This window comes from Trematomus bernacchii, unplaced genomic scaffold (assembly GCF_902827165.1).
Source record: "Trematomus bernacchii unplaced genomic scaffold, fTreBer1.1, whole genome shotgun sequence".
Classification (NCBI taxonomy): Eukaryota; Metazoa; Chordata; class Actinopteri; order Perciformes; family Nototheniidae; genus Trematomus; species Trematomus bernacchii.
In genome coordinates this window covers 6,451,775-6,462,896 of record NW_022987582.1, presented here as the reverse complement: position 1 = coordinate 6,462,896, position 11,122 = coordinate 6,451,775, and the positions used below count along the sequence as shown (strand labels likewise).

At 41.1% G+C, this 11,122-nt stretch overlaps 1 protein-coding gene across 1 annotated transcript in view; it reads right to left on the bottom strand.

The window, feature by feature from the left end:
- Positions 1 to 594: 594 nt before the first annotated feature.
- Positions 595 to 11,122, bottom strand: part of col14a1a (collagen, type XIV, alpha 1a) — a 119,274-nt gene continuing 108,746 nt past the window's right edge. The window contains 9 exon segments of the mRNA XM_034128030.1: positions 595 to 651; positions 653 to 729; positions 732 to 740; positions 1,746 to 1,823; positions 6,761 to 6,952; positions 7,154 to 7,220; positions 8,098 to 8,133; positions 10,560 to 10,631; positions 10,753 to 10,806. Coding sequence (XP_033983921.1) covers positions 595 to 651; positions 653 to 729; positions 732 to 740; positions 1,746 to 1,823; positions 6,761 to 6,952; positions 7,154 to 7,220; positions 8,098 to 8,133; positions 10,560 to 10,631; positions 10,753 to 10,806 — 642 coding nt within the window.

The following is an 11,122-nucleotide window of genomic DNA, read 5'->3' as shown; positions in this document are numbered from 1 at the left end:
AACAATAAAAACAACACTGATGGTTGTCCTCAACAAGTCTTTTTCTAAATTTCAGTGAGAGGGATAAAGTTAATGCTCAGTTGCAAAAGTCTGGATATTTTGGTGTTTTTACTACTTCTGGTCAAATATGTCAGGCAAAATGGTTATTTTAGTTCATTTGAAACAGCCTGACCCTCCTGAGTACTGTGTGGATTTTGAATATTTGGTTATGTTTTTAATTGTGATAGCCCTTCTGTCTTCCTCATATGCTCTCAACTAAATGATATCTTCACGGTCTACTGTATATATTTCTACTTTTTAATGCTGCTTTAATTCTATTTTGGAGATGGTTTAAATTCTAGTATTGTTTATTTCTACTCTTTAATTCTACTTATGTGGCAATGTCTTTTTTTGTTTTGTATGTTTTTTATGCTGCTGGCAAACGGCAAAAATAATAAAATATCCCAATTTGGGATCAATAAAGTACCTCTTATCTATGTTAAGTAGTTTTATAAACTATTTATTAGATGAATAATATGGTTAAATAGGTTTTTTTTAAACTAAAGTGTCCCCAGTGTTTAAATAGCAGCTGAATGATGCTTACCTCCGACGTTGTTACCCGATGCAGGAGTTCTGGTCGCAGTACCCCGGGGGGCCGTCTGGTCCCGTTGAAACCAGGATTCCCCTGCCTCCCCGATGTCCCTGGGTTGCAGGGCCGACCAGAGGGGCCCTGGCTGCCTGTCCGTCCTCACCTGGCAGGCCTGAGGATGGAGGAAATGTTTGTGTCAAAGATGGGGACATCATTAAGTTAGATCACAGATAAACATTCAGTGAAAATCACTCCACCAGTGTGAGAGTGGATATAAGAGGAGTTGGTGAGGAAAATAAAGGGAAATGGCAACATCCAATCACCTCGTCAATCTCTCCTAAATCCCTCTTTCTGCTGCCGTGACAACATGCAGAAAATACATGATTTTCATTTAAGGAAGATGAGAGTGTGTGTTCTGGAGGGCAGGAGCAGGAAAGCACAGTTCTTAGCTGAAATGTAGCCAGAGGCTTCTGTTTTCCTGTTTACACAGGAGAAAAGGCTCCGTCAAGACTCACTTCAGCAGTCAGACCAAATATGAAAATCAATATTTGAAGGGAGTTTCATTTGCCAAGAGCTAAAATAATCATCCCACAAATATTCTGGGAAAAGCCACAGGGAATAAGAGGGAATGCCTGTACCTTTCTCAAAAAAAGTTTTCCGTTTCATATATTTAAGTTTCGGATGTTTTTTGTATCAGTTATCTGTTCATTGAAAAAGTTCCCGGGGAGTTTTGTAAGCTGTTCTGTGAGTATTGATTGCAAAACAGTAAACAGTAAAATCCCATCACTGACATGTTTCCACAAAGCTGTTCTCCACACAGCGCACAGGGAAATCAATATGGCAAATTATATTCACGGTCCAAGACTTCTATTTGCTTTCTCAGACAGGATTTAAAAGAGTAAAGCAGAACGCAAACACATTAGTATCCATGCTATCATATTGTATATGTATTTGCAACATTTGTGATTTTGTTTAGAGGCCACACAATAAAAACATTGCACGTATGGAAGCTCAAGCCAGGTCGCAGCTGGAAAACAAATGTTCAGGAACAGAATAATGTTAATTTGTCATATTTTGAAGCAGCTGCCTCCAAGTGTTACATGAGCACAGAGACTAGAGGAAGTGGATTCAGTAGGTTCATGTTATCAGGCACACTCAGATCTGTGCAGTTTCTTACCTGGAAGTCCGGTTTGTCCCCGAGGACCCTGACTCCCAACCCCTGCATTCCCCCTCTCTCCCTTCTCTCCCGCCAGACCTGGAAAACACACACAGTTCAGAGATCCACGTTAGACTCAACACCACATCTCCCTTTGCTATTTTCTCTTAGCATAATGTTTTTTAAGGGAGTGAGTACAATTTTGAGGTACTTGTACTTTATGATACTGTACATTTTTACATCAGCACATTTAAGAGGAAAATTATGTTAGCAGTGTTTGTTATCAATACCAGTTATTCTCGTTATTTATATATTTTAGAACGTTAAACAGTTTGGGTATCTATTATAAGACTCTACAATCAGAATATGTACTTTCACTTTGGATACTTTAAGTACATCTTAATGCATTCTTCACGCTTATTAGTAGACAGAGTCATTTTACAACTGTTTTGTTGGTACAGAGTATCTATTCCTCCACTTCTTTCTATCCCAAAATTGGGATTACATTGCAAAAATTTGGAGTGGATTGGCCTGATAAATCATGGTTGAAATTTCAGTCTAATAAAATGAATAATGATCCAGACTTGGCTCTGCGCTGCTGTCCGCGCTGCAGCTGTTTGAATGACCTAATGGATACACTCTCATATCGGAGAACCACAGAGATCTGTGATCTGCACATTTTCTGTCCCGCTGTTTTATGACTGCTGTAATCAATTGCATCGGTAAAGAGGAAGTGAGCATAGTGAGGCATTTAACCGCAAACACAGACATCTTGTGATATTCTCTTCACAATGGCCATTACTGAACCAAAGCCACTCTTTATTCAGCATATTATTGTATGCAGACTATAAATGGTTTTCATTTGTTGAGCCTGATCACCACTGATTCTGGTATCAGTTCTACATGGACCATCTGAATTAATAATAACACACGTCTTATTTTATTAAGCCTGCCATATATCTTTTAAAATCGTTGCCCTACTCTGGTTTCAGTTCAGCCTATACAACTATAACGTGTGTGTGTGTGTGTGTGTGTGTGTGTCTGGTGTGTGTGTGTGTGGTGTGTGTGTGTGTGTGTGTGTGTGTGTGTGTGTGTTGTGTGTGTGTGTGTGTGTGTGTGTGTGTGTGTGTGTGTGTGTGTGTGTGTGTGTGTGTGTGTGTGTGTGTGTGTTATTGTAGAGAATCAAAGGGCTGAACCGCTGGATAGGACTTAGCCATGCTGGATATTTCCTGACGGCCGCTCTCAGCTCTCCGGCCCCTGCGTGTGTGCAGACTCCTTCAGTATGTGGTTCTTCAGTATGTGGTTCTTCAGTCTGGGTTGCGTGTTTTTAGGGATTAGGACGGAGCCTCATAAAGACCGTTTCTCCACTAAGGGCTCGTGGCAAAGGAATGACCTCATGGATCTTGGAGTAACTGTCTGCTGGCTAGACTGAACCTCGGCGGCTCTGACCCTGAGTCAGAGACTGGGCAGGTTGAAGCTGTTCCAAGGTTTCTTGTTTTTTTTTCACAATAAAAGCCCCTGGCTCTTTTTAATAGAGAAAATGCATCACATTACATCTAGTGTGTTTCATTGTTTCCCGACCACGCACAGCTCTCACCAGCTGGATACTCCTGTTTTCCATAAACATGTATTACAGCAGCAGAGCTTAGAGAGTCACGTCAGAGTCACGTCAGAATAACAAACTTCATTCAAATACCTGAATGTCACTCATTCAGAGGACGGAAACAGGAAACACAAAGATGGAGGTTAATTTAGCTTTTGCGAAGGACATACACTTTTCGGTTGGTTTTGTTAAAAAAACGAAACAAATGGTTTTGTGCTGAAAGACTTACATCCATGCATATTATTGGAATCCATTACGAGGTGTTTTTTTGGTTTTGAAGCACTAATTGTTTATCATACTAATATTAATATTCGTAATCATAATAAGTAAGGGTTAAGCTTCATACTGCTAAAGCTTTGTATTGGCACATTTCCCATATCTCTTTTGATATTGGTCCACCCGTTTACAGTAGCATCAGTAAACATGCAACCCTGACCTCACTTTTGGCGATTTAGCTAACTTTGCTACACTCCCTGTGAGCCACAACAATCTTTTATACAACTTTACAAGAAGAACTCCCTAAGACCTGTAAACAGACTTATATGAGTTTAAAAAGCAAATTCCCATTTAACTCAACAGGAAGAGATTTATTCTTCTAAATGTCGAGCTATGGACGTTGTTACGTGCCTTTTCCCATTGCATGCTCTCATTTCATTTTGTCTAAGCTCCTGAGAAACATAAAATAAAAGAGAAGCCAAAGGCTCCATATAGACGGTATTCTTCTAAATAATACTTCATACTTTCTATAATGCATATCATAATATTTGTCATCTTATTTACCATTTATGACTGTTATGAGTTCAGTTCAGACTCCTCACCTGAGGCCTGTACTACGAAGCTGGTTCAACCTAACCTGGATATGTTTGAGTTAGCCGGTTGGCCCAATCCAAAACATACGCGCTCTGGCCAAACTGTACTACGACGCTGGTTATCAAGTGGATCGCTCAAGCCAGCCGTGTCCTATCTAGTTAGGTGCGCGTTCACATGAAAGGGGTGGTATTTGGAGCATTCGACCAATCTCAAACACGGACAAGCGTACTGACAGCGCAGCGTCATACTTCCTGAATGAAAAGTGAACTTTAATATTAGTCAAATATGAAGAAGTTAAACTTTAAACATCCATGACTTAAACACTTTATCCAGGATAAAAGCCACATAGCTGCACCTGCAAGGTGAATACAGCTGGTAAAAGAAAAAGTGTTTGAATGCGTACATTAACAGGTTTATGAAATCACTGCCCCGTCCAAGACACGAGCGGATCTGACTTTAATTAGGAGAATTTGACTCGAGTGTTTCAGTCAACTTAATGTGTTGCTTAAAATAATACTTCTGCATACAGTATGTGACACTGTGAGTGTTGCACGGCCAGATACGGCTCAAGAAGCTGACTCATAAGGAAATATATGATACATTATGATGTGATATGATATGAATGATAATGGGACACATCGACGTCTGCACTCACAGTGCCGCGGACTGTACTTAATGTTACTCTGATCCGGTTACTTATGTCGTGGCAGATATTTAAGTAAGCTTTCTTAACGCTAATATTATAATAGTCAGATTGCTCTGAAGATGGGAGGGGATATTCTATTAATTTTCACGTTCACACAGTCAGTTGATTTTGGCCGGCCGTCTTTCCTGCAACGGCAGTTTTTCTGTATTTCCTCTATCCTGTAATATGAATTGATCGCTTTAAACTCCGCACACGGAGCTCTGATTGGTCAGCAGGCAGTGCTTTCACTGAGTTGATCTCTTAGCCTGCCACCTAACCTGGGGGGGTATACTACGAATCAAGATTTTCGTTTAGCAAGCTAACTTCAGGGGTTTCCGGTCCTACGAAGCTGGTTCACTTTTTAGCAGGCTAGATAACTTATTCTGAACGGCTAGCCTCCGGAGCAGGATAGGTTCCAGGATAAAAGCACTGCCTGCTGACCAATCAGAGCTCAGTGTGCGGAGTTTAAAGCGATCAATTCATATGACAGGAGGAGAAAGGAAATACAGTTTAAACTAGCCGTTGCAGGAAAGACGGCCGGACAAAATCACCGACTGTGTGAACGTGAAAATGAATAGAATATCACCTCCCATCTTCAGAGCAATCTGACTATTATAACATTAGCGTTAAGAAAGCTTACTTAAATATCTGCCACGACATAAGTAAACCGGATCAAAGTAACATTACGTAGCATACAGTCCGCGGCACTGTGAGTGCAGACGGCGATGTGTCCCATTATCATTCATATCACATGATATCACATCATAATATATCGTAATATTTCCTTATCTGAGTCAGCTTCTTGAGCCGTATCTGGCGTGCAACACTCACAGTGTCACATACTGTATGCAGAAGTATTATTTTAAGCAACACATTAAGTTGACCAAACACTCGAGTCAAATGTAATTAAAGTCAGATCCACTCGTGTCTTAGACGGGGCATATCATAAACCTGTTGATGTACGCATTCAAACACTTTTTCTTTTACCAGCTGTAGCCTATTCACCTTGCAGGTGCAACTATGTGGCTTTTATCCTGGATAAAGTGTTTAAGTCATGGATGTTTAAAGTTTAACGTCTTCATATTTGTCTAATATTAGTTGACTTTTCATTCAGGAAATATATGACGCGCTGCGCTGTCAGTACACGGCTTGTCCATGTTTGTGATTGGTCGAACACTCCAAATACCACCCCTTTTATGTGAACGCGCACCTAACTAGATAGGACACGGCTGGCTTGAGCGATCGAGTTGATAGCCAGCGTCGTAGGACCGTTTAGCGAGAGCGGTTTCTTTTTGGATTTAGTCAACCGGATAACTCAAAACATATCCAGGATATGTTGAACTAGATTCGTAGTATACCCCCCTGCTCCGGAGCAGGTTTGCCGCTCAGCATAAGTTACCATGGAAATCTAGCCTGCTAAAAAGAGAACCAGCGTCGTAGGACCGGAAAGCCCGAGATTTCCCTGAAGTTAGCCGGCTAAGCGAAAATCCAGCTTCGTAGTACAGGCCTCTGCTCACAGTCACAAGGGTGGTCTAATAAACATGTTTCTGCATCCTCCCTGATGCTAATGTAAACACTAGCATGCACACATGATATGATGAATTGGAAATGGGGGACCCTGATGTAAACAAGACGAAAGTCTTTCTCTGGTCTGCATCCCCTTAACAATTGTATGTTTTGAGCTGTACTGTACTGTACCCAATATACAAGCTGTTAATAAACTTTTCAATCAATCAATCAACAGGAAGTCTAGACACAACCCAAACAATAAAGCACTGAAAACGGATTGTTATCAGTCAGTATATTACTCAGATAAAAACAGATATACGTATGGAAATTGACCGGCATATTTATTTCTGTCCGCCGTCTCGACATGTGTTGTGCATCTAGGAACTAAGTCTGTCTTTGCTCTTAGACACATCTTTAAACATCTCCCACCTCTCTCTCCTGCCCGTCCGTTCTGGCCGCTTCCACCCGGGAAGCCTGGCCTGCCAGATGGCCCCTGCTCCCCCTGGGGCCCCGGGAGGCCTCTCCGCCCCGGCTCCCCTGGGGGGCCGGGTACTGTTCGGATTGACGTGGAAGACTGGACCGGGATCTGGTTCAGTATGGTGTTATAGCGAGACAAGTGGCCTGCAGGAAGTAGAGGAGAAGAGTTTGAAATGATTTAGAATACGTTTTTTTCTTTAACATGGCATTTGTAACACATCAAATGGAAGAGAATAGAAGCAAAGGAAAATCTGAAGCCAGTAGTGTTAGAAGAAACATTGCAACCAAGGAAATTGTACTTAATTACATGCTGGTGGTAATGTGTAAATATCCCTGATTACTCACTCTGGATGAGCTGCTCACACACTTGCCGTGCGATGGCCCGCACAGCAGCTTGGGATTGCACATCAGCCTGAAGAACAAACACAGAGCTCTCATTGGCTGATATTAAACAACCACACAGTTATCTGATACCACTTTTCTTTTAGAGCGACCACAGGAACATAAACTCGCACAGCAGTGGTTTACAAATTGGTGTTTTAACAACCGACTCCACCTTTATTCCACACTCTGATGTATACAGTTCATTATGAGTGCACAGTATTTGTTAAGAACAGAATTAAATAGAAATCAAAATTGTTGAAATAAGCTTTTCTTCCATAGTCTATAGAATAACAAATCAACCATATATTTTTACTTGAGTTGATATCTAGAAGAACTAGTACCTGTGAGATGGATGTAAGGGTAGAAAACCTCTAATAAACTCAAAATACTAACGAGATTCTAACCAGCTTTATTCCCAACCCCACAAAAGCAAAGAAGAGAAGATCCTGCCAGAGATATCAATGTTGATTCCAACGTAAATTAACTGCAGTGAGGTACAAATGTCCCTAACACTTGATAAAAAAAGGGCCGAAACAGGATTTACAATTTCCATTCTAGTTGTCTCCTAAGCCCTCGACAGTGATAGCCTGGCTGCAGCGTCAGCGAAAACACAGACCCCGCTCAGCTGCAAATGAGCTATAAACACTGATTTGATTTGGTTTGCCCGAAATGAGGTTGAGGGAGTGAAACAGAGAAATAAAGTGAGTGTTTTTACAAAAGAAAACGAGAAACAGTGAATGTGTAATGGAGGGAAATTTGGTTATGTCAAAACAACGGTGGGAAGCATTAATAAGTAATAGTGTGAGTTTTACTTCAACAAAATAACAATATTTCCACTTCAAAACAAAGCAGTAAAACGTGATTAGTTCTAAACAGTGGTTGAATTGTGTGAGTGCATGACTTACTCTTTCTCCCTTATCGCCTTTGGTACCAGCAGAACCCTGGAACATAAAAGCAGAGCGGAGAATAAACATTGGACTGGGATGTGTACTCAGAAATAGCAACGCTCATCTCTCCCTCTCCCTTTAAATGTCCCCACCTCATTACTCTCCCTCTCTCTATGCCTCTTCATCACACACATACACTTTTTTCCCCAAATCTAACAGCTGGTACGACTAAATGCATTACAATTTGTGTCTAGGTTATTTGTGTCCTAAAGACAACACACGCATAAGCTCCAACGTGTGTGTGCCCACAAACAGAGAGCAATTCTTTGCCTTGGATGGGCTTCCTCTCTGCTACTGCCAACAGTGTACAATACACAGATGCATATCTGATCACAACACACACGTACACAAAAAGACCTTGCCAAGCACATAAAGCCAACAAATGCATATTACAGTGTAACGCACTGTGATCCAGTGGCAAATAAAAAGATTTCCTGGCAACATAACCATGAGCTGATGTTGTTACAGCTTTTGAATAATAGCTTATTTTTCTTGAGGGAACCGTCCTTGACCACGGACTGACTGGCTGTGTGTTGAGTGTGATGGTGGATAAAGGTTAGAGAAATGCGTGTGCAGGCCTGGCATATTAACAGTTTGTGCATTATCTTGCAGATGATAGAAATCTTGTGCCAACATTTGACACAGCCGCTGAATTGGAGTGCAGGACTTCACAATAAAAGTCGTCTGCTGGACCTCCTCTGTGTGTCTTCCTGGATGTATAAATGTCTCCTGTCTTATCAGACTCACATGGGAAAACCAAAATCAAACTGTTTGGGAGCCAAAGAAAATATATTTTGGGAGCCAAAGAAAAAAGACAGAAGCACCTCTCACTCAAATCTGATTTCTTGTATAACTTTTCTTAACATTGCCCCGTGTGTGCAGAGTCACTGTTCTTTCACTCAAAATGTTTTTTACAGTTTATCTACAGAGGGAAACATGTTGGACTTTGGTGCTTTTGTTTGTAACTGGCAAACATATTGAGGCTTGCTACAGAGTCAAGCATGATAAAAAACTAATAAATCCTTGGGTGGTCTAGGCACTGGAAAACACATTCTGACACAGAGTTTCTTCTGCTTTCGACACACACTCAAGTGCTATGACACTTTGTTGACTTGTGAAGCTAGCTGTAAATACACAGGTGTATGAAACAGTCAATGAATCAGTAGAAAAACAACAGAAAAACAACCAAATGAAGACAAAAAGACAGGACAATAAGCTACTAATAAAACATGTAATTTAATTTAGATGTTAAGACCTGAGCTCAAGATATTTTAGTGACACTCACAGTTTTGCTTCTTTGAATCTTAAGACTCTTATTTTGCCTTTGCTAGTATAAATCCGTTGTCCTTCAGCAAGTGTCTCAGAGCAGTGGGACAGATGTGCTGCAATACTGGGACATCACTTCCAAATCTTAAGGTCAGTTAACACATGATGAGAAAAATGCTAAAATCTCTCTGCAGGTTTAAATGGCTGCATTGTCTAGGAGGATATTATTCTCTTTCAGCAGACCGCTGGCTGCAGGTTGCAGGGGGAAGAACAGGGACTGAATACACAATTTTAGGTTGAGGTAAAGTTTGAAACTAAAAGTTAAATGTGTTTAAGAGACTTTGGCTCAGGATAGCAAGATCTGATTTTAATTCGTGTCACCTTTTGTGTTGGCTGCATGTGCATATATTTAAACAGAGTGTCTGTGTCTCCTCCGTCTCAGAGAGGCAGACGTGATATCTCAGCGCTTTCTTTTTTTTGTATGGGTGTGTGTTTGAGTGTGTGAGGGGGAGGAAGAGTGTCGTCAAGTGATTTATAGCTCTGCCTCTCTGAGCCAAACTTTGCTGCAGGCCTAGAGCTGACCCAAGACTAGATTAGCTGTCACCAACATCACAGTATCATCTGTTCCTGTTAGCATTACACAAAGTTGGGATCCCAACATCTTCTTCTCCGTGCTTGTGTTGTATAACTTGCACAACTTTTTCATTCTTTTACAAGGCATAACAAATTGACTTATATCACGATTGGAATCAAAGTTGAACCACCACATTTTCTTTTTCGCAAGATGAAATATTACTTCTTAAGTTCCCTTATAAGAACAGACTTGTGAGGAACACCCACTTGACTGCGTTGTACTAACAGGTGTTTCCAGTCAGGAGAAGGAAGAGCAGAAAGTCAAACAGGATGAAAAAAAGCAAAGCTGCAACGCTTGTCAGCTTTGGAATAAAACCCCAATGTTGTTTATATTTATTTAAATCTGTAACTTTGTGATAAAACTCTGCGATTGACGTTTTTTTGGAGATTAAGTTAGGCATAATGGAAGAAATCAGAAAGAGGAGGAAGTAATGGAGAGTCCTCCACGTCTTCAGTTCATTCTTAATACTCTATTTTTTCACATCCACCTTAAGAACATTGAAACAAGTGTTTTCACTCACAGGAACTCCTTGATCTCCCTGGAGCCCTGATGACCCACCAGGTCCCGGGGCTCCTGGTCCTCCAGGGGACCCCTGAGAGAGAAGGATGGAGAGAGAGAAAGAAGGTGAGAGGAAGCAGAAGCATCAATCATCACATGTATCAGGGTGATCTGGCAAACAAAAGCATGCCGAGTGATACAAAACAATGACTTACGCCAGGTCCAGGAGCTCCTTGTCGTCCCTGCGGTCCACCATTACCCGGCAGACCCTGAGAAACGCAGATGACAACGATATTAAATATCAGCTGGACTTTTATAATTGTATGTTGAACTTTTGTTTTGCACAAGCCCTTCCTAAATGGCCGGAGGGATTTCCTGCGAGTCTCCAGACTAAACCGACAGTAAGAATGTTATTTTCTAATACAATTACCTTACAGGCTACTCACAGAAACCAAAAGCAGTAGCTGTTTAATCTGCTACTTCCTCAAAGTCTGCCAAAAAATAACTCCAATCAAACCTTTATGTTTAGTTTCACTTTGGGATAGTCTGCACAAAACACAGGTGCATTCTTTCTGACATTTTTCC